The following is a 23286-nucleotide window of genomic DNA, read 5'->3' as shown; positions in this document are numbered from 1 at the left end:
AAGAGTGGAAGGAGAGAAATCAGCAGGAAGAAGAAAAGATAAGCTAAGAGGAAGAAAAGAAGATAGGAAGGTACACCAATAAGAAAGCCAGGAATCAGCTCTTTACCCAGGAAAGCAGGTGGATGTTAGCATGTAGACATGAATCATTAAGCAGGGTGAACTGAGAATAAATACAGGTTGGAAGATTAAACTTATTCTCATTGAGAAAAAAAGAGAATGCATAGAATGTGGTAGCAGTAGGTGTAAGCTTTGTAAAAATAATGAAAAAGTATCCTCAAGTTTATATGATTTTAAAAACATCACTTGTAGTAAGAACATCAAACAGGCCATAGGATCCATTCTAATAAATCAGATTCAAATGACAAACCATGAGTATTCCTGGTTAAAAGTGACACTTCATAGCTGATGCACTCATTCTAACATATGCTAATTAATGGCAGACGAAAGAGGTAGGGTTTAAATGACTAAGTGATTGGGAATAGTATGGTAGTCTGGGCCTACTTATCAGGTGATGCTGTTGGTCAGAGGGTGGTAGTAAGGAGGCTAGGAGAACACAGTGTTAATCAAATGATCATCCCAGTCAGTTTATGGTTGGTTGGCCATTACTTAGTAATGGGTCCCATATAGAAAACCTAAAAATTACCTTCAAAGAAGAGGGCAGGAGAATCTAGGACCTGAGTAGAGTATAGAAGATTGACTTTTCAATTAGCTATATATGATGCATATCACTTGTGCCAGTAACTTTGATGTTATCTCACAGAGCTATCATCCCAAGTAACCCATCTCTTTCATAATCAGTCCACCTGTTCTGCTTTGTCCAATCATAATCTCTAGTTTCTTGGCATGCTAATACTGTGATCCCTGAGTCTTAGAACACCACTCAGAAAGTAAGGAAGTACAAGAAATTATAAAAATGAACATGTGTGGCAGAGGACAAGCCATACTTCTGAGTATTTATAGCAAGATCTTACTCTGGAAGAAAGAATACAAACTAGTATAAAAGGAATCCGAATTGCACACATCTGGCTGGATTCACAGAGTTGGTGGTGTTCCAGTTGTAGCTCCACATATCAGCCATTTGAAATCGATTTCGTTGAGATCAAGTTTGGTTAAAGGAATTCGTATTCACTGTGTGTGTTCTCATGGTTGACCTCGCATAAAATCCAGGCTGTGTATCCCTTGGAGAAGCAACTAGTGATATATAGGAAAGGAATTCCAAACTTTATCTTTGGAATTCAATCCAGATGAGTTTATTGGGTGATTTTCAACCTGATTTGAAAGCCCTGGATTCTGTTCTTGCTTTCATTATTTGCTCTTGTTCTTTTAGTTTCTGGTTATTCTTTACCTTTTTGTTTAATGTTTATGACTTTTTCTTAGAGTAGGGTCTGTCTGTTCTCTGCAGTGCCCACTACCAGGGTTTAAACATTATAGGCATTCATAAAGTTTGAAGCGAATTAAATGGAATTTAGAGTGGATTTAAATGGGAAGTGAGAAAATTTGTCCAAAATAGCATTTTAAAATGTTTTCAGGGGCACCTGGGTGGCTCAGTGGGTTAAGCCTCTGCCTTCAGCTCAGGTCATGATCCCAGGGTCCTGGGATCGAGTCCCGCATCGGGCTCTCTGCTCAGTGGGGAGCCTGCTTCCCCCACCCCTCTGCCCCCTCTCTGTCTCTCTGCCTACTTGTGATCTCTCTCTCTCTGTCAAACAAATAAATAAAATCTTTAAAAAAATGTTTTCATATCATAATATGCCTTATATATCTCCAAGTAGGAGATAAAGCATTCCTAGGCTTATAGGCATATTCAAGGCTCTGAGAATATTTGGAGTATAGAAACATTTAATCTTATTTAACTTATATTCCTCAAATATATTTGACAAATACATTTTTTTTCAAAGGGTCTGGACTCTTCAGTAGTCAGAAATCACCTCAAATTAATTTAAACCCAACATGGAATTTTCTGGCTTATGTAGTAAGTAAGAATTCTTGATGATCACAGAATGGAGAAGTTGCAGGACCTCAGGGCCTGGGACTTAGGACTCAGAAATCTCTCTTTTCATCTGTTTTTCTCTCTTGCTTTTGTCTACTTCCTTTCGGGTGTTGACCTCATTCTCTCCTAGTGTGGACAGTTTGTGACAGGCCCTTTCAACATGGAGGGGGACAACCTCAAGTGAAAGGAAAAATGTTGATCTTTATACAAGTAAAATACTAATTAACCAAAAGGGTTTGGTTCCTGCCTGAGTCACATATCCATCCTTTGGATCAATCACTGTTATTAGGGGAGGAATGTACTAAGATTGGCAATATTCAGGCCTTTTGTCCATTTAGATGGCCTTGTCAGTGTGGTTATGTCTAGAACCTTTAAGAGAGGAGTTTGGACAGCTTATTGGGAAGAGCAGAAATAATAACCACCATTCATTCGGTCAACAGATATTTATTCAGCCTTTCTCTTCAGGCACTCTTTAAGGCATTAAAGGTACAACACTGAACAAAATAAATAGGTATTTCTCCCTTCATGGAACTTACTTTCTAGTGGGGTGGCAAGTAGTAAAGATAATAGCTAAAACATGGCATGTTTGTGATAAGTACAAAGAAGGAAAAAATAAAGTAGGGAAAAGGAGTGAAAAGAATCTGTGGGGAGAAGGAAGTTGATATTTTAACTAATGTGGCCGGGGGCAGACTCACTGATGAAAAGGTGACTTTTAAATAAAGATCCAAAGGAAGTGAAGGAGGAAGCCATGCTTCCTCCAAGACATTACATTCAGAAGCAACAGCAGGTATAAAGGCCCTGAGGTTAGAGTGTACCTGGCATGTTTGAGGGAGGACATGGAGTCTGGAGTGGTGGGCATGGAGAAGACTGGAGGAGAGCAGGAGGAAATAGGGTCAGATTGTAGATAAGAAGTCAGATGATGCTGAGGTTGTGACTTGTCCTGACAGCATTGCCTTCCCTCTTATTGAAATGGCTTTGAGAAGCAGAATGGCAGGATCTGACTCCTGTTTTGAATGCTCTGGCTACTTTGGTGAATAGACTGGAGGCAAGAGCAGAAGCAGATAATCCAGCCAGGAAGCCAGTGCCATTATCCTGGAGAGAGAGATGATTGTAGTGGATGATAGTGGACGAGGGTAGAGGCAGTGGAGGTGGTGAGAAATAATCAGATTCTGGATATACTTTGAATGTGGATTCAATAGGATTTGCTGGTAGAATGGGCATGGTGTGTGAGAGGAAGGTAAGTGTCTAAGATGACAGTAAGGTCTTGGCCTTAGCAATGGAAGAATGGTTGCCATTGGCCAGATGAGGAAGACTGCAGGAAGAGCCAGTTTGAAGAGACTGTTCTTGGGCTCAGTTTTTGGATAAGTGAAGTTTGAAATGCTTATTAGACATCCAGGTGGAGATGTTCCAGGTCTGGAGTTCAGGGAGGAGGTCCTGGCTGTAGATATAAATATGTGAGTCATCAGCATATAGAAGGTGTTTAAAGGCATGAGTTTTGATGAACTCACCCAGGGAATGTGTGTAGATAGGAAAGAGCCACTCAGGGGCTGAGTTCTGAGGTACCTCTGATACCATACATGTTTATTTTAGAAAAGCTGTTAGTTTCTCTGAGAACACTAGCATTTCACAAACACAGTTTGAGATCTTCTGATCTAAAGGAACATGTCTTTAGAACTACGTCTCTTTAGAGCATGTAGAATATAGTTTACTTCCTTTGGCCTTAAAAATATACTCCTATTTTTCCAATATGGGGATGATAATCTCAGTAAATGTAGCATAGTACTCTAAGACATTTTGTAGAGGAATATAATCGACTGTGGGCTGTTCTTTATGTATTGTGAATCAGGTAGTTAATTAGTGACAGATCTAGACAGGTTGTAGAGTGAGGCTTGGGAAGCTAACGTTCCTGGGCATTTGATGGATTTTGGTCTGACTTTTAGTGCTACAGAGCTCATTCTTTCCATTCATAATATTTATTATAGCTGAGTTATGTGCAGTGTAGGTGCCCAGTACAATGGGGGGATAAATTATTCTCACCCTCAGGAAATTTGGGGAAAAGATTTAAACTTTCAAAACTATGATTCAGAAGTAAGTGCTTCCAGAGTTCCCAAGAAAGTGGGGTTGAGATAGTTAAATGGCTTATGCTTAGATGTTTAGAGGAGGTAAAAGGATGTTTAGAAAAGGTAGAAATGTGGAAAGGAAAGTTTTTATAATGAATGTGGGAGTCTACATAAACTGAATAAGATTATCAGATTACCTGCCTAATTAGACAGAGCAAAGAGTGTGCTGGAGAGATGGGAAATAAAATCAGATTATTATGGAGCTGTTGGTAGTGGGAACTCTCTGGAAAGAACCCAAGGAAGATTATTCTAGGAATGATATTTTGTTAGGCGTTTGTGCCACTTAGCCATACCCTGTACTCTACTCTGTGTTTTAGAAAACAATTCGTTACTGCAACTTCCTTAGGTGATAATAACAGTTTTGGCAATTTGATGTTTTTAGACCCTTCCCATGGCTGCTGCTCTTTCACTATTTATAGACTCAAATAGTTTTTTTTTTTTTTTTAAATATTAACATTTCTTGGAGGACTAATGGTATAAACTTTGGAAAATTCCCTTACTTCTTAGAAGTAGTCGTGTTCCTAACATCTAAATATCTTGCCTTTGCTTTTTCTTTGTGTTTATTTGGTTCCACTAAATTATTAGCTCTGATGTCCTTGCTTTTTGCCTCACAGCTTGCTTCTTATATGCACTACCAAATTTTAAAAATTCTGTAAAAATGCTAATGAGGGTGATGGAGTTTTAGGGATTACTTCTCATGTCACTTATTTTCTCCAGTTAAAAACTCTGCAAATGGGGGTGCCTGGGTGGCTCAGTAGGTAGAGCATTTGAGTCTTGATCTCAGGGTCGTAAGTTCAAGCCCCACGTTGGGTGTAGAGCTTACCAAAATGAAACAAAACAAAAAACAACAACAAAAAACAAAAACAAGAGAGAGAGAGAGAGAGGAAAAAACCCCAAAGATGTGGTCCATATACACTATGGAGTGTGATGCCTCCATCAGAAAGGATGAATACCCAACTTTTGTAGCAACATGGATGGGACTGGAAGAGATTATGCTGAGTGAAATAAGACAAGCAGAGAGAGTCAATTATCATATGGTTTCACTTATTTGTGGAGCATAACAAATAACATGGAGGACATACGGAGATGGAGAGGAGAAGGGAGTTGAGGGAAATTGGAAGGGGAGGTGAACCATGAGAGACTATGGACTCTGAAAAACAATCTGAGGGTTTTGAAGGGGTGGGAGGTGGGAGGTTGGGGGAGCCAGGTGGTGGGTATTAAGGAGGGCACGTATTGCATGGAGCACTGGGTGTGGTGCAAAAACAATGAATTCTGGGGAGAGAGTCAAGATGGCGGATAAGTAGCAGGCTGAGACTACTTCAGGTTGCGGGAGATCAGCTAGATAGCTTATCTAAAGATTGCAAACACCTACAAATCCAACGGGAGATCGAAGAGAAGAAGAACAGCAACTCTAGAAACAGAAAATCAACCATTTTAGGAAAGGTAGGACTGGCGGAGAAGTGAATCCAAAGCGACGGGAAGATAGACCGCGGGGGGAGGGGCCGGCTCCCGGCAAGCGGCGGAGCAGCGGAGCACAAAATCGGGACTTTTAAAAGTCTGTTCCGCTGAGGGACATCGCTCCAGAGGCTTAACCGGGGTGAAGCCCACGTAGGGTCAGCGTGGCCTCAGGTCCCGCAGGGTCACAGAAGGATCGGGGGTGTCTGAGTGTCGCAGAGCTTACAGGTATTAGAACGGGGAAGCCGGCTACAGAGACAGAGCCGAGGAGTAAGCTCTAAGCCCGGGGTTACCTTGAACCGGTCGCAGGCTCGGTCAGCTCGGAGCGCGGCCGGAGGCAGGGTGACGGGAGTCATTGGGCGCTGTTCTCTGAGGGCGCACTGAGGAGTGGGGCCCCAGGCTCTTGGCTCCCCCGGGCCGGAGACCGGGAGGCCGCCATCTTCATTCCCGCCCTCCGGAACTCTACGGAAAGCGCTCAGGGAACAAAAGCTCCCGAAAGCAAACCCGAGCGGATTACTCAGCCCGGCCCCTGGTAAGGGCGGTCCAACTCCGCCCGGGGCAAAGACACTTGAGAATCACTACAACAGGCCCCTCCCCCAGAAGATCAACAAGAAACGCAGCCAGGACCAAGTTCAACTACCAAGGAGTACAGTTTCAATACCAAGGAGAGCAGCGGAATTCCAAAGGAGGAGAAAGCAAAGCACGGAACTCATGGCTTTCTCCCCATGATTCTTTAGCCTTGCAGTTAATTTAATTTTTTTTCTTTTTCAATTTATTTTTCTCTTCTGCTAAATTTTTTTAACTTTTACCCTTTCCTTTTTTAACGTTTTTTAACTAGTTTATCTAATATATATATTCTTTTTTTCCTTTTTATATTTTTTCTTTATTGGTTTTCTTTTTTTAATTGTTTCTTTTTTTTTTTTTTTTTCTTCTTTCTTAACCTCTTTTGATCCCCTTTCTCCCCCCTCACGATTTGGAATCTCTTCTGATTTGGCTAAAACATATTTTCCTGGGGTTGTTGCCACCCTTTTAGTATTTCACTTGCTCCTTCAAATACTCTTATCTGGACAAAATGACAAGGCGGAAAAATTCACAAAAAAAAGAACAAGAGGCAGTACCAAAGGCTAGGGACCTAATCAATACAGACATTGGTAATATGTCAGATCTAGAGTTCAGAATGACGATTCTCAAGGTTCTAGCCGGGCTCGAAAAAGGCATGGAAGATATTAGAGAAACCCTCTCCGGAGAGATAAAAGCCCTTTCTGGAGAAATAAAAGAACTAAAATCTAACCAAGTTGAAATAAAAAAAGCTATTAATGAGGTGCAATCAAAAATGGAGGCTCTCACTGCTAGGATAAATGAGGCAGAAGAAAGAATTAGTGATATAGAAGACCAAATGACAGAGAATAAAGAAGCTGAGCAAAAGAGGGACAAACAGCTACTGGACCACGAGGGGAGAATTCGAGAGATAAGTGACACCATAAGACGAAACAACATTAGAATAATTGGGATTCCAGAAGAAGAGGAAACAGGGGAGCAGAAGGTATATTGGAGAGAATTATTGGAGAGAATTTCCCCAATATGGCAAAGGGAACAAGCATCAAAATCCAGGAGGTTCAGAGAACCCCCCTCAAGATCAATAAGAATAGGTCCACACCCCGTCACCTAATAGTAAAATTTACAAGTCTTAGTGACAAAGAGAAGATCCTGAAAGCAGCCCGGGAAAAGAAGTCTGTAACATACAATGGTAAAAATATTAGATTGGCAGCAGACTTATCCACAGAGACCTGGCAGGCCAGAAAGAGCTGGCATGATATATTCAGAGTACTAAACGAGAAAAACATGCAGCCAAGAATACTATATCCAGCTAGGCTATCACTGAAAATAGAAGGAGAGATTAAAAGCTTCCAGGACAAACAAAAACTGAAAGAATTTGCAAATACCAAACCAGCTCTACAGGAAATATTGAAAGGGGTCCTCTAAGCAAAGAGAGACCCTAAAAGTAGTAGATCAGAAAGGAACAGAGACAATATACAATAACAGTCACCTTACAGGCAATACAATGGCACTAAATTCATATCTCTCAATACTTACCCTGAACGTGAATGGGCTAAATGCCCCAATCAAAAGACACAGGGTATCAGAATGGATAAAAAAACAAAACCCATCTATATGTTGCCTACAAGAAACTCATCTTAAACCTGAAGACACCTCCAGATTTAAAGTGAGGGGGTGGAAAAGAATTTACCATGCTAATGGACATCAGAAAAAAGCAGGAGTGGCAATCCTTATATCAGATCAATTAGATTTTAAGCCAAAGACTATAATAAGAGATGAGGAAGGACACTATATCATACTCAAAGGAACTGTCCAACAAGAAGATCTAACAATTTTAAATATCTATGCCCCTAACGTGGGAGCAGCCAACTATATAAACCAATTAATAACAAAATCAAAGAAACACATTGACAATAATACAATAATCGTAGGGGACTTTAACACTCCCCTCACTGAAATGGACAGATCATCCAAGCAAAAGATCAACAAGGAAATAAAGGCCTTAAATGACACACTGGACCAGATGGACATCACAGATATATTCAGAACATTTCATCCCAAAGCAACAGAATACACATTCTTCTCTAGTGCACATGGAACATTCTCCAGAATAGATCATATTCTTGGTCCTAAATCAGGTCTCAACCGTTATCAAAAGATTGGAATCATTCCCTGCATATTTTCAGACCACAATGCTCTGAAGCTAGAACTCAATCACAAGAGGAAAGTTGGAAAGAACCCAAATACATGGAGACTAAACAGCATCCTTCTAAAGAATGAATGGGTCAACCAGGAAATTAAAGAAGAGTTGAAAAAATTCATGGAAACAAATGATAATGAAAACACAACGGTTCAAAATCTGTGGGACACGACAAAGGCAGTCCTGAGAGGAAAATATATAGCGGTACAAGCCTTTCTCAAGAAACAAGAAAGGTCTCAGGTACACAACCTAACCCTACACCTAAAAGAGCTAGAGAAAGAACAAGAAAGAAAGCCTAAACCCAGCAGGAGAAGAGAAATCATAAAGATCAGAGCAGAAATCAATGAAATAGAAACCAAAAAAACAATAGAACAAATCAACGAAACTAGGAGCTGGTTCTTTGAAAGAATTAATAAGATCGATAAACCCCTGGCCAGACTTATCAAAAAGAAAAGAGAAAGGACCCAAATAAATAAAATCATGAATGAAAGAGGAGAGATCACAACTAACACCAAAGAAATACAGGCAATTATAAGAACATACTATGAGCAACTCTACGCCAACAAATTTGACAATCTGGAAGAAATGGATGCATTCCTAGAGACATATAAACTACCCCAACTGAACCAGGAAGAAATAGAAAGCCTGAACAGACCCATAACCAGTAAGGAGATTGAAACAGTCATCAAAAATCTCCAAACAAACAAAAGCCCAGGGCCAGATGGCTTCCCGGGGGAATTCTACCAAACATTTAAAGAAGAACTAATTCCTATTCTCCTGAAACTGTTCCAAAAAATAGAAATGGAAGGAAAACTTCCAAACTCATTTTATGAGGCCAGCATCACCTTGATCCCAAAACCAGACAAGGATCCCATCAAAAAAGAGAACTACAGGCCAATATCCTTGATGAACACAGATGCAAAAATTCTCGCCAAAATACGAGCCAATAGGATTCAACAGTACATTAAAAGGATTATTCACCACGACCGAGTGGGATTTATTCCAGGGCTGCAAGGTTGGTTCAACATCCGCAAATCAATCAATGTGATACAAGACATTAATAAAAGAAAGAACAAGAACCATATGATACTCTCCATAGATGCTGAAAAAGCATTTGACAAAGTACAGCATCCCTTCCTGATCAAAACTCTTCAAAGTGTAGGGATAGAGGGCACATACCTCAATATTATCAAAGCCATCTATGAAAAACCCACCGCAAATATCATTCTCAATGGAGAAAAACTGAGAGCTTTTCCGCTAAGGTCGGGAACACGGCAGGGATGCCCGTTATCACCACTGCTATTCAACATAGTACTAGAAGTCCTAGCCTCAGCAATCAGACAACAAAAGGAAATTAAAGGCATCCAAATTGGCAAAGAAGAAGTCAAACTATCACTCTTCGCAGATGATATGATACTATATGTGGAAAACCCAAAAGACTCCACTCCAAAACTGCTAGAACTTGTACAGGAATTCAGTAAAGTGTCAGGATATAAAATCAATGCACAGAAATCAGTTGCATTTCTCTACACCAACAACAAGACAGAAGAAAGAGAAATTAAGGAGTCCATCCCATTTACAATTGCACCCAAAACTATAAGATACCTAGGAATAAATCTAACCAAAGAGACTAAGAATCTATACACAGAAAACTATAAAGTACTCATGAAAGAAATTGAGGAAGACACAAAGAAATGGAAAAATGTTCCATGCTCCTGGATTGGAAGAATAAATATTGTGAAAATGTCTATGCTACCTAAAGCAATCTACACATTTAATGCAATTCCTATCAAAGTACCATCCATTTTTTTCAAAGAAATGGAACAAATAATCCTAAAATTTATATGGAACCAGAAAAGACCTCGAATAGCCAAAGCAATATTGAAAAAGAAAGCCAAAGTTGGTGGCATCACAATTCCGGACTTCAAGCTCTATTACAAAGCTGTCATCATCAAGACAGCATGGTACTGGCACAAAAACAGACACATAGATCAATGGAACAGAATAGAGAGCCCAGAAATAGACCCTCAACTCTATGGTCAACTAATCTTCGACAAAGCAGGAAAGAATATCCAATGGAAAAAAGACAGCCTCTTCAACAAATGGAGTTGGGAAAATTGGACAGCCACATGCAGAAAAATGAAATTGGATCATTTCCTTACACCACACACGAAAATAGACTCAAAATGGATGAAGGATCTCAATGTGAGAAAGGAATCCATCAAAATCCTTGAGGAGAACACAGGCAGCAACCTCTTCGACCTCAACCGCAGCAACATCTTCCTAGGAACATCGCCAAAGGCAAGGGAAGCAAGGGCAAAAATGAACTATTGGGATTTTATCAAGATCAAAAGCTTTTGCACAGCAAAGGAAACAGTTAACAAAACCAAAAGACAACTGACAGAATGGGAGAAGATATTTGCAAATGACATATCAGATAAAGGGCTAGTGTCCAAAATCTATAAAGAACTTAGCAAACTCAACACGCAAAGAACAAATAATCCAATCAAGAAATGGGCAGAGGACATGAACAGACATTTCTGCAAAGAAGACATCCAGATGGCCAACAGACACATGAAAAAGTGCTCCACATCACTCGGCATCAGGGAGATACAAATCAAAACCACAATGAGATACCACCTCACACCAGTCAGAATGGCTAAAATTAACAAGTCAGGAAATGACAGATGCTGGCGAGGATGTGGAGAAAGGGGAACCCTCCTACACTGTTGGTGGGAATGCAAGCTGGTGCAACCACTCTGGAAAACAGCATGGAGGTTCCTCAAAATGTTGAAAATAGAACTACCCTATGACCCAGCAATTGCACTGCTGGGTATTCACCCTAAAGATACAAACGTAGTGATCCGAAGGGGCACGTGCACCCGAATGTTTATAGCAGCAATGTCTACAATAGCCAAAGTATGGAAAGAACCTAGATGTCCATCAACAGACGAATGGATAAAGAAGATGTGGTATATATACACAATGGAATACTATGCAGCCATCAAAAGAAATGAAGTCTTGCCATTTGCGACGACGTGGATGGAACTAGAGGGTATCATGCTTAGCGAAGTGAGTCAATCGGAGAAAGACAACTATCATATGATCTCCCTGATATGAGGGAGAGGAGATGCAACATGGGGGCTTAAGGGGGTAGGAGAAGAGTAAATGAAACAAGATGGGATTGGGAGACAAACCATAAGTGACTCTTAATCTCACAAAACAAACTGAGGGTTAATGGGGGGAGGGGGGTTGGGGGGGTGGGATTATGGACATTGGGGAGGGTATGTGCTATGATGAGTGCTGTGAAGTGTGTAAACCTGGCGATTCACAGACCTGTACCCCTGGGGATAAAAATATATGTTTATAAAAAATAAAATTAAAAAAAAACAAAAAAAAACAAACAAACGAACAATGAATTCTGTTATGTTGAAAAGAAATTAAAAAAAAAAAAGAAGAGTGTGATGAAGGGAAAAAAATGGAAATTGTTATTATAACCCCTATAACTTTTTTTTTTTTTACTGTAACCATTTTACTACTGGGGGAGATTGGACCATGTCTGCCATTTCCCATCTCAACAGTAATTCATGGCAAAAAGTATGGAGTTCCCTGGTAACTATTGATGATTAGTATATATCAGAAATCTGTGCCTTTCATATAGCCCTGCAAAGTTCTTATCTCCATCTTCCACAATTGTTGAAATGTCTTCCTTGAGCTGTGGGAGGTGTTTCCCATTCACTGAAGAGTGCTTGAATAGGTCTGTTCTAAGTGGAACTTGGGGAAGCCCAGGAAAGGGACAAATTACACCTATAAGATAAGCTTTCCAAGTGACCATAAGAAGCAACCTTTATTCCCCAAGAAAAATCTCTTTATACTTTTACCACCCTCCTCAAATTTCCACCTACCATCCCTCCCTTCCTCCTCAGCTTACTTCTCAGTTCTTGTTTCCATAGTTCAAGGTTACTTGAACTACTTCTGTGGTTGTCCCCTGTATCTCCTGCCGCAGTAATCTGTCTCATTAACATTCCAAAGTGTTAGCACACTTGCCATTTAGAAGAAATTCTCTATTTTATGTTTTCCTTTACCTACTTTCCTATTCCTTGCCTTTTCTTGGTAGCAACATTTCTCGAAATAATTCTCTCTACTGCCTGTCTCCACTTCTTCACTTCCTGTTCTTCACTGGGCACTCTGGTGTCCACCGTAACTGCTCTTGTCAAGATCACCCAGCACCTCCATCTTGATGAATTTCATTCATCCATTCTTAGTTCTCATCTTATTTGAACTTTCAGCAGCCTGTGACTCAGCGGATATACTTTCTTCATCGAGCCCTTTCTTCACCTGATAGTTGGTGTATCCTGGTTTTCCTCTGACCTGACTGGCTGCTCTTTGAGGGTGTCCTCTGCTGAGATCTCCTCCCATTCCTATAAAAGATAAAGTGGCCCAGCGTTTAGGTCTTATCCCTCTTCTCTATCTACACTCACACTCAAGGTTGTGTCATCCTGTCTCATAGTCCTAAATTCTCTTTATGTGGTAATATCTTCTAAATGTACGTCTTCCAACTTCACCTTTCCACCTGGGTTTTTAGTAGGCAAGTCCCACCTAAAACTTCCCAAACTCCTTATGGTAGCCTTCAAGGCTCTTACCATCTGCCCCCCACACCTGTGCGATTTTTCGTTTGCTGCTGTTTTCTCTTCTTTGCTCCTTTAACTACCCCCGCACTCACCTCTTACTCTACCTCTCTGCCAAGCTCTTTTCTGCCTCAAGCCTTTGCACTTGCTGTTCTCTTTGCCTAGAATATTCTTTGAGCAGATCATTGCATGGCTTGTCCCCTCAATCCAGTGTAAAATGTACTTCTTCAGAGGCTTTCCCTGACTACCCTGTCTAAAATAGTACCTTCCAGCCTGTTTTATTTTTCCTTCTTAGCACTTATCATTACTTTAAATAATACTTTATTTCTCTTCTGGTGGAATATGACCCAAGGAAGATAGAATTTGTTGATCTATCCCTGTATTCCTAGGGGTTAGATCAATGCCTGGCTCATAGTAGACTCTCAACTTACATTTATTGAGCAAGTGAATAAATAAATAAATAGTTTTATATGTAAACATAGTTTTAGGTGTAAGCCATGTGATTATACCTTCAATATTTTTGAATCCAAAGTACAGAGTAATGTTTATTATAATAGAAGGGTTAAATGTAATAGAAAAATGGCTAGCTAGAGCCTGTTGTGTGTAGACTCATATAAAGGAATTGCCTTGGGTGATAGATGGATTATCTGTTTTTGTTCCCTTCTCTGGAAATAAATTGTGTTTTCTTGGCTCTTCCCATGCAGCTGAAGAATAAGTTCATGAAAAAACTGCCACGTGATGCAGAAGCCTCCAATGTGCTTGTTGGGGAAGTTGACTTCTTGGATACTCCTTTCATTGCCTTTGTTCGGCTCCAGCAGGCAGTCATGCTGGGTGCCCTGACTGAGGTCCCTGTGCCCACAAGGTAAGCTGTTCCCTGACCTGCTGGGGTCTACTGTGTGCTTATAGAGTGGTTTTGGCTAGAGAATCAGAGATGCATCCAGAGCACGCATATTGGAAAGGTTTGATCTGAAATAATGGTTTAGCCTTTCATGCTATTAAATTACTTGGCACTTGTATAATAGTAATAATAACAATTATAATAATTATTTGGGCCATGTACTAATTTATTTATAAGGATTAGTTGGTTTAATTCTCACAGTAATATATATATTTTTAAAGTTTATTTATTTTAAGTGATCTCTACATCCAGCATGGGGCTTGAACACACAACCCTGAGATCAAGAGCCCCTCTGACTGAGCCAGCTTCTCATAATAATATTTTTAAAGTTTAAACTATAAGTATATGGATTTTACAGATGAAGAAACTGAGTCTGAGAATTTAAGTAACTTGTCCAATGTCATATAGATGGTAAATGTTTCAGAGGTCAGAGTTGCTTTGGGTTGCTCTACATTTTATCAGATAATTGGTAACATATATATACACACATACACATGTGTATGTATATATATATATATATATGTGTGTGTGTGACTACGTGTATATATATACGCACACATAGAAAAATCATTAAGCTGCACACTTAAATATGCACACTTTTACTATTTTGTGTTGTATCACATCAATTCTGATTCTAAAAGGGAGCGTATTAGGATTATTACGACCACGTCCCCACCGCACCAGTCTATCCACCTTGCAGCTGAGCTCGAGAGTTCGAAGCTAGAGTTACCGAGTGCCACAGGTAAACAGGAGTTAATACTTCACTTCAGCTTGTGCTAAAGAAGCATTTAAAGAGAAGTTTGTAATCTTCAAGTTGACATCATAAAATTATCACGTGAAGGGGGTGCTTTTTTGTGGGTACTGGGCAAGGACAGGTGACTTCCATCTCTTTTAGGTTTCCTCACGTGAGCAAGAAGGGTTGTGACTCCTCCTCAGTGATCTCAGATGGTCTCAGCCTCATACCCTGAGACAAGGGGCTCCGGGTTTGCTTTGAGCCAGGTTGGGAGAGAAATGAGAACCTTTCCTTGTGGCCTCCTGAGCCATAGATTACAGGCTATTTTTTTCTTTTCATACAGGTATTTTCTCCTTATTCTTCTGTTTCCTAGACACTTAAAATGGGAATAAGGATTATTCCTTATTTCTGGTCACTAGTAGGCAGTCAGTGGACAAATGGCAAAGGAAAGAAAATGATCATATCTTACTGAATTAATGGGATCATCACAATTCATGTTTTCTGTAACTTGGTTGTTCACTTGAAAACATTCCAGCCGAGCCTTGCAGTTCTACCTGAGCAATCACCTGCCAGGCCGCTCGCTGACTCAGATCATGGCTGACGTCCAGCTCTTGTGCCCCTATGGTTTCTTTCATGTGTCTTTGGACTAATTTTACTGGGGCTTGAAGGAAAAAAAAAAAAATGTCACGAAGTGTTAAGTTGCTCTTGCATTTTCATTTTTCTTACTTTTATCTAGAAGCTACAAGAAAAAATATTTCAAAGGGCTTTTTATTTAACAATAACAGGAGTTCATTGTGCAGCCAATCATGACCATTTGTGTATCTCTCTTATCATCTGCTCCCATCTGGCTTATTCTTTTCTTCTGTACAGGAGAGTGTTTCCAGTCTACAGGTGAAATACAGCATCATTTGAATGAACAAAAGATGCTCGGTATTTCAAGGGAATGTAATTCAATAATGCCATAAAACTATTTCAGGGCAATAATCTGAACAATATATCCAAGTATGTTAACATTTTTCCAGGAAACAATTTTATCCATTTGCTGTCCTCTGAACCAGTGCGTGCTATAATCACTGAGTAGGGAGTCTCATTAGCCTTTTTGTGTGTGAGTAATGTGGGGCCATTTACAATGGCTGCATCCTGTGAAATCCAATCAAGGAAATCCCACAAGGAGCTGGGTAGTTATTGTGAAGGACTGCCTCTGTACTCAGTGGTGTGCTTTAAGGCGCTACCCTGTCCTACTGTGGGGAGACCTGAAAAGTCTGGTTTTGTGGACATTTGCTAAATGTCATTTTTCCTTGAGAAGTGGGAAGAAAGTTATGCTCTTACATTTATGATTGTTATTATTACTACATGTAATAAGTGATATTATGGCCATGCACTTTTTGAGAAGCTGGATCTAGCAGCTATATGTAGCAACAAGGTTCTCTAGTTAGTTACTGGCTGAATGTACTTGAGCGTGGTGCTTGGACCTGGACTGGTGCCAGCTGGGTGGATGCTACCTGCCTAGGGGCCCTTCTTGCCATCCATGTGAAGGCAAACAAACTGTTCTTTGATATTTGGTGACTTGATAGAATAGGTTTATGATTCTCCCAGTATCTTGTGGACACTTGGCTCGCTGTCATCTTCTGTCTGTCCACGGAGTCTGCCACTCACTCATATTTATGAGCGATGTAGGGGATAAGGAGTATTATTCCCATTTCACAGCTGAGAGATGGAGGCAACGAGGAGAACCATATTCAGTGCTAGAAACAGAACTGCAGATTTCCGACTTGAAGCCAGGCTTTTGGGGAGAATCTAAGGAGCTATGTAGAGTGGACTTGAGCAAAGTACATTAAGGTTTTCCATGAAGAAAAATAAAAGACCCTGATCAGTTTGCTCTTTTCTGATCTTGATTTTTACATTTAAGGCAAATACTATTCAGTAAGTTCTGGTCCTCTACAAAATTAGGATGTTTACCCTTTCCATATCAGTGTCAGTTAATATTATTTTACGTGATACATGGTGATGTGCCCGAGAGCAGCAGTTTGTGCTTAATTATCAAAACCATAGAAAATCTCATTTTGGGGATTGGGATGGAGATCCCACTACTTCAGTCCTGTCGTGTCCAACAGTTCAGTTGCTAGCTGCTGCTTGCCATATGTAATGTGGTTGGTTATGGTGCATTTGTGGTCCTCATTTATCTATTGTGGAAGCTACAGTTTAGCCATCGTTTCCAAAGCTGCTAAATATGAATAATGGCTTATTTGATCACTGCTGTTTTGAGAGCAGGGAGTAAAGGATTGGTACATGCTGAGTTTATTCTAGAAATAGCTGTGATATATCAGGAAGGGGGGGTGCACATCCTTTCTGAAAAGATTGAGTGGTTTAGGAAGGCTGGCTCTTTTTCTGATATTATGCCCTGTTTCTGCCTATAATTATTTTGTGAATGTGAGTATAGTCCATTGGTTCCGGACAGAGATCATCTGGTACTTATTTTTGTTGTGGAGAATGCTAGAGGCACCCTCCTCAGGCATAATTAGGTCTGTGGAAAAGCTCACAAGAGTAGAGGAACCTCATGCAGATTCTTGAGACAACTAGCACTATCAAAAATTCTAACTATGACTTTATTTCTGGTTATGAGTGGATAAAAAGAACTCAGTAACATAAATTAATTTATTTTCCCCAGCTGTCAACATGGCTGTGCCCTTCCAGCCACACAAATGTGATGTTTACTCTAATTTGTTAATCAAGAAAAAAGCTTCTGGTTAAAAATAACATCTGTCCATTGACAAAAACCAGCTTGGGTCATGAAAGGAGTTTTCAGTATGTTATAAAAGCTGAGTTTGGCAAGATGTACTTTTATCATAAAAGTTGTAACAGCTTTTGCTTCTTTGAGGGTTAAAGGGAAAAGAACATGTTTCAGGCAGAGGGAACTTCAACTTGATGAGTTGTTCTCTGTTGCTAGTTTTCCAGACCTCTCATCACCATTTCAACAATGCAGTCCAAATTAGGGGGTTCTTAAGGGTTTCTGTTCCTACAGAGGAAATTCTTGACCTGAGGTGATGTTTCCTGCTACCTACAGATGGCTAGATTTCTTCTCTCTATCATTTTAAAAGTTTGAATTTATTGAATGGTCTCTGACTGGAGTAATGGAAAATTTTCACTGATATGTAACATTTTGTTTCTGTTGGGCAGAATTGATTCTCCATTAAAGAATAAATAAATAAATACATGTATTAATAAATATTTATATATTACATATAATATATACCTGGGTTTTTAAAGGAAAAATTACATTATCCAGGAAAGAGAAATTGTACCTTTATATTTAAGTTACCGAAATAATATAATTCTCATATATTGGGCTTATTCCTATAATATATATTTTAGTCACTATTGGTCTACTACTTCCATTCGTTCTTTGGTACCTGTTAGCAGAGACCAGAGTAAATATTTGCAGAAAACATATGCCCTCATCTCATAGGGCTTAAATTAGAGGCTCCATTACTCTCCCAGCTCTTGGAATAGTTACCCATCATCTGCCAGAGTTTATTGAGGATGACCAATAACTGAGCATATTTGTCTCACTTTCTAACAAAATAGTATTTTTGGCTTTGTTGCCATATAGCCAACCTGATAATTAATTCACATGTCAGTTGATACATGTGTATTTATTTCCATGATGTGTATTTGTAAACTATCATGGTGATGGAGATATAGGGCAAGGTAGGAAGAGGTACGGAGTGGTTCTGGAAAGATTTTAGATATTGTGTCTTACTGAAACACTAATGTTTAGACACATTAAAATAGCAAAAGATGGTGGGTAAAGGAAACCCTTTATTTAAAAATGTGTCAGGTAAAGGATCCAGGTGTTTGATATTTTCTCTTGCTACCCAGCTTCAGTCATCAGTCCCCTTTGCCTAGACATGCCTTGCCATTGCTAGACAGGCAAGGAGGACTGGGGAATGTGATGAGTACTGATATAAATCTGTAACTGGATTTATATTTCGCTTTAGTGGTTCAATATTTTTTGCATGTGTTGCACTCAAATCAGTGATCTGTCCCTTTAGTAAAGTACATTTTACTGTCATAAGGAAGCACTTTGTAATACTATATGTAGTGGTATACAATTTAGGTCCAGCTTTGAACAAAGAAAGGTTCTAGTATCAACTGAACTTCAGAATTAGAAGAACTAAAAATCCAATTTTAATAATGACTTCCTTCATACTTGAGCAGACTTTTGTGCCTGCCGATTGCTTTTGCTTTTTCATCTATTGTGATAACACTTGAAAGTGAATGTGCCGCCTCATGCCAGAACTGGTTTCTAAGCAAATAAGTATTGAACAGTTTTATGGTTATTTCGGTATAAAATCAAAACATTGAATCTTTGAGATACCTTCTTATATTCTTAATTTCTATTCTTTTCCCCTTTCCCTTTTGGATTGAATTTTATAATGAAAAGAAGAAATTATTTATTCAAGGGCTTTTGGGAACAAACCCTAATACTTTGAAGAATACTTGCTGTTCAACCCATTTTTATTTAAAGTGGAGCATATAGGGGTTCCTGGGTGGCTCAGTTGGTTAGGCATCTGACTTTAGCTCAGGTCATGATCCCAGGGTCCTGGGATTGAGCCCCACATCGGGGTCCCTGATCAGCGGGGAGCCTGCTTCCTCCTCTCTCTCTGCCAGCCTCTGCCTACTTGTGATCTCTGCCTGTCAAATAAATAAATAAATCTTTAAAAAATGAAGTAAGGTATATCAATAAATAAGTAAAAAATAAAATTTTATTAAGCAATTCCCCCACTGTCCCTGGTCCCATAAAATTTTACCTAAGATTTCTTGTTCCCAACTCAGTATCCACAGCATCTTTCACCAGGGTGACCCGTGGAAGTCGTAGGTTGGGCAGGTAATACCAGGCAGAATTGTATGCTAAGAAGAACTGGAGGTGAGAAGGCCTGTCTGCTCTCTCCCATTTACTAGGCACAATCTTGGCTCATCCACCAACCTCCTCGAGCCTCAGCATCCTCACCATTAAATGGGAATAAGAGAACATCCTTATTGCAAAAGGGTATATGGAGTTTAAATGAGGTGATGAATGTGAAATGCTTTGCAAGCTTTAAAAAGCTGAGCAAACATGATACGATCATTTTTATTGCCCTTATTGTCTACATATTAGGTGAGCCATGATCATAAGCAAGGCAGAGATGTATCCATGTTGCCTTTTATTTATTTTTTTCTTAGTCACTTACTTACTGGGTTTCTCCCTCCCTAGTCAAGACACAACCTAAGTGCGGATAAGCTCATTATTGCAAATTTCAGGACCTACTTACCATAGAGCAGTGAGTGTGCATTATCAAGAAAACAAGTTTGGAAAGGAAAACGAGGGCACCCAGAAAAGAATTTTAACCGTCTGAGAATGATGCTTTATTTTGAATATTTCTCTCATATTTCTTTTTCTTTACTTTGGCTGTCAGCATGTGGCTTACTTATAGAGGATTTGGTTTTTGCTGACCTCCAGTCACTTCTGAGCAGAAATATTTCATAAAAGTATGGAGAGGGTCATTTGTCATTGTTCGTATTGAGTAAGGAAAAGTCAGAGAAATCTGAAGATGTCCTAAGTCTTTCTGGTTATTGTGCTTAATGGGTTTTCTTCAAAATTTTGAAAGTCAGTAGAAATGGAGAGGGAAGAAAGTTTAAAAAAAGGAGATTGAATGACTCCCAAAGTGCATTTCTCTGGCTCAGTAACTCAACGTAACTCAGTAACTCAGTAACTCAATGGAAATCTCAGGGTTTCCATGTGAAGTTCTCCCTTGCCTCCAGAGAAACAACAGTTTGTTGAAAGAGCATCTGTCGCATTACCAAGAATATTGTCTTTGTTTTAAAGATGAATTCTAGACCCGTGTTTTTTATCAACCAAGATAAACGTGTCTCAGTTTTATGTATATTAACTTTGATGAAATGTGTTTTATAGCTTTTGCTTCTTTCCTCTTCCATTAGGTTCTTGTTCATTCTCTTAGGTCCTAAGGGAAAAGCCAAGTCCTACCATGAGATTGGCAGAGCCATTGCCACCTTGATGTCTGATGAGGTAGGCGGTCCAGCACATGGTGATCCGTGAACGTCCCACTTGTATAGTTTTTGTACTGTGAATTGGCTGTCACAATGTATTCAGTTAGAATTATGTGGCTACCAGTCTTCTCTATGACATGAGGCACAGTCATTCATGGCAGATAGCTGATCTCTATACAGTTTTCAAAAACAAAAAAAAAATTATGCTGGAACAAGATATAGTTTCTTTTCTTTTTCTAAGCATTGTAATTCTTCAAACTGATGTATGTGAAATATTCTTTAAAAAGTTCACATCACTGTATTAATTTAAGCTTTATCTCTTAAAATGTTTAACATATTCATTCTGGGAGTTCAGGTGTCCATATATCACATCAGAAATAATGGGTTCTATAAAGTAACGCATAATGAAATGGATCATGCATTTTTTTCTTAGGTATCAGAAAGTACCTGTTTTTATGGTCTTCTTATCTTGTGGGAAGGAATTATACACACACTAAAATGCCATAGCAACCATTACGGCAGAGTCTCTAGTACTTTGGAATTACAGCCTTACTCTCATAACAGCTTGAATGTTGTTACACACGTTTTAGACACAATGAAACCCTAAACCTTAGTCTCAGTAGGAGAAATACAATTAGGATATGGGATCATTGATTTCTGCCTCTGTTTCTTTTTAGCTTACTATCTTCCCAGATGTTTTACTTTTGCTTTATTACTTGATTGTTAGCTTCTCCGTGTGTTAAGTGGAGAATAGGGCATTTAGTTATGGTAGTTCAGCTTGGTGATTACTCACATGGTTGCTTAATGTGAGACCAAGAGCATTGATGTATAGCTATGCTGGTTTTCCCCCTTGAGGCAACTAAGCCTCTCAGGGGGTTCTTTTATTGATTTCTGTATGTTTATATTTTCTTAAAAAAAATCCTTCCGCCTAAGATGTAGCAATGAGAAATGCTTTAGGCTCTAAGTGACAGAAAAAAAAAAATCTGATTTATAGTGGCTTAAACTATTCAGGTTTTTTTTTTTTTTTTTACACACATGTCAGGAAATTTGGAGGTAGGCAGTGGCCAGAGTTGGTTTAACGTCACCGCTTCATGATAAATCAAGAGCCAAGGCTCTTGCTTTGGCATCTTAAGATGGCTACTGCCATCAGCCCCAGCCATCTCTTCTGTATTCAAGGCAGGAAAAAGGGGGCTGGAATGTTAGCAGGAGCTGTCTCTTTTAACAGGTATCCTAAAGGTTTCCAGACAGCTTTTTCCTTCTATCTCATTGGTCAAAACTGTCAGTCCTTATCTTCGGGGGCAGCTGGAAGAGTGACCCTCTGACTTTCCAGCCTCTGCAGTTGCTGTGCCTGTGGCGGACGAGGTGCTGGCACCGTGGATGGCCCTGCCCTCAACCTCATAACCCCCAGACTGTGACATATTATTTGTTTGACAGCTTTTAAAAAATTCTTGTCGAAGAGAAGAGATTTAGTAGCAGTCTTTAGGCATAGGCAAGGATATTAAGCAGGAGCCAGCTTTTCTCCTGAAGACTAAAGAATTTGACTTATGAGGTATGAAAAGGTATAAACGACTTTTCAGATCATCAGCTAGGTTGGAAGAATGGGAAGGTTGGCGAAGAGGATTATGTGCGTCTGGAAGCTCCTTCTTTGGCTATCTATATAAAAGATACGATGCATTTGCTGCCTTGAATGGTTTAGTTATTGCCTCGCTAAAAGGTTAGACAGACGATCACCTGCTTAAAGCCCTTTGCTTTATGTGTTACTGGTATAACTTGGATTTTTCTTCCTTTAATAGCTGACATTATTTGTGTGTTTGAGAGTTGCAATGTTTGGGTCTTAACCCGATCTTAACACTCAGCTTGAACTTTTCCTTTTTGAATTACCAGCAATGGTTTGTCCCAGTCGTTTTGATTTCAGAGAATGACTCTTTTGTGTATTTCTCCAAACCATTTTCATCTGGCTTCCACAGCAGCTATAGCAGTAATGGTGCCTACCAGTGGGAGATGAAAGGCAACGTGGTGTTGCAGTATTGATAAAAATAAAAAACATATAAAAGAAACACAGCTGTTTTCTCCTGCCTCTACTTATATTCTTTGGGTTCACAATCAGAATAGCAAAATAGTTTGGGACAAGCTGATAGGAAGTATGAGAATATGATTATACTGAATATATATTAAATATCAAAATGGATTATAGATTGCCCTTTTCAGGCTCACCATGCTGTGAGGCATGTGAGGCATGTAGAGGCACATAGAGGGCTCTCTTGTCAATCAGCACATCTCTTATCCTTTAGGTGTTCCATGACATTGCTTATAAAGCGAAAGACAGGCAGGACCTGATTGCTGGCATCGACGAGTTCCTAGATGAAGTCATTGTCCTTCCCCCTGGAGAATGGGATCCAGCAATCAGGATAGAGCCTCCCAAGAGTCTTCCATCATCTGACAAAAGGTAAATTATCAGGCAATTGGGAGTTTTCATCCTTGGGGAGGAGGCTGTGTGCAGAAAAAGAAATGGGGTCAGGTGACTGTCCTAATACTGTGTTTTCAGGTTCCCATTTAACTTGATGTATTCTCTCAAAGGAATCACATAGGTGTTTTGGCTTGGCATTTCGTTGACACTGTAAAATGAATGGTGTATGTTGTTATTTTATTTGGTGATTGC

General features: G+C 39.6%; 1 protein-coding gene across 1 annotated transcript in view; it reads left to right on the top strand.

The window, feature by feature from the left end:
- LOC111148909 (solute carrier family 4 member 4) overlaps positions 1–23286 on the top strand; it is a 348265-nt gene that overhangs the window by 220383 nt on the left and 104596 nt on the right. The window contains exons 8-10 of the mRNA XM_022505690.1: positions 13653–13810; positions 20559–20646; positions 22919–23073. Coding sequence (XP_022361398.1) covers positions 13653–13810; positions 20559–20646; positions 22919–23073 — 401 coding nt within the window. The remainder of the gene's footprint in view (positions 1–13652; positions 13811–20558; positions 20647–22918; positions 23074–23286) is intronic.

The sequence above is a fragment of the Enhydra lutris genome, unplaced genomic scaffold, assembly GCF_002288905.1.
Source record: "Enhydra lutris kenyoni isolate GAN:26980312 unplaced genomic scaffold, ASM228890v2 scaffoldscaffold21, whole genome shotgun sequence".
NCBI lineage: Eukaryota > Metazoa > Chordata > Mammalia > Carnivora > Mustelidae > Enhydra > Enhydra lutris.
Note: the sequence above shows the minus strand (reverse complement) of the source record. Positions and strands in the feature narration are given on the sequence as shown.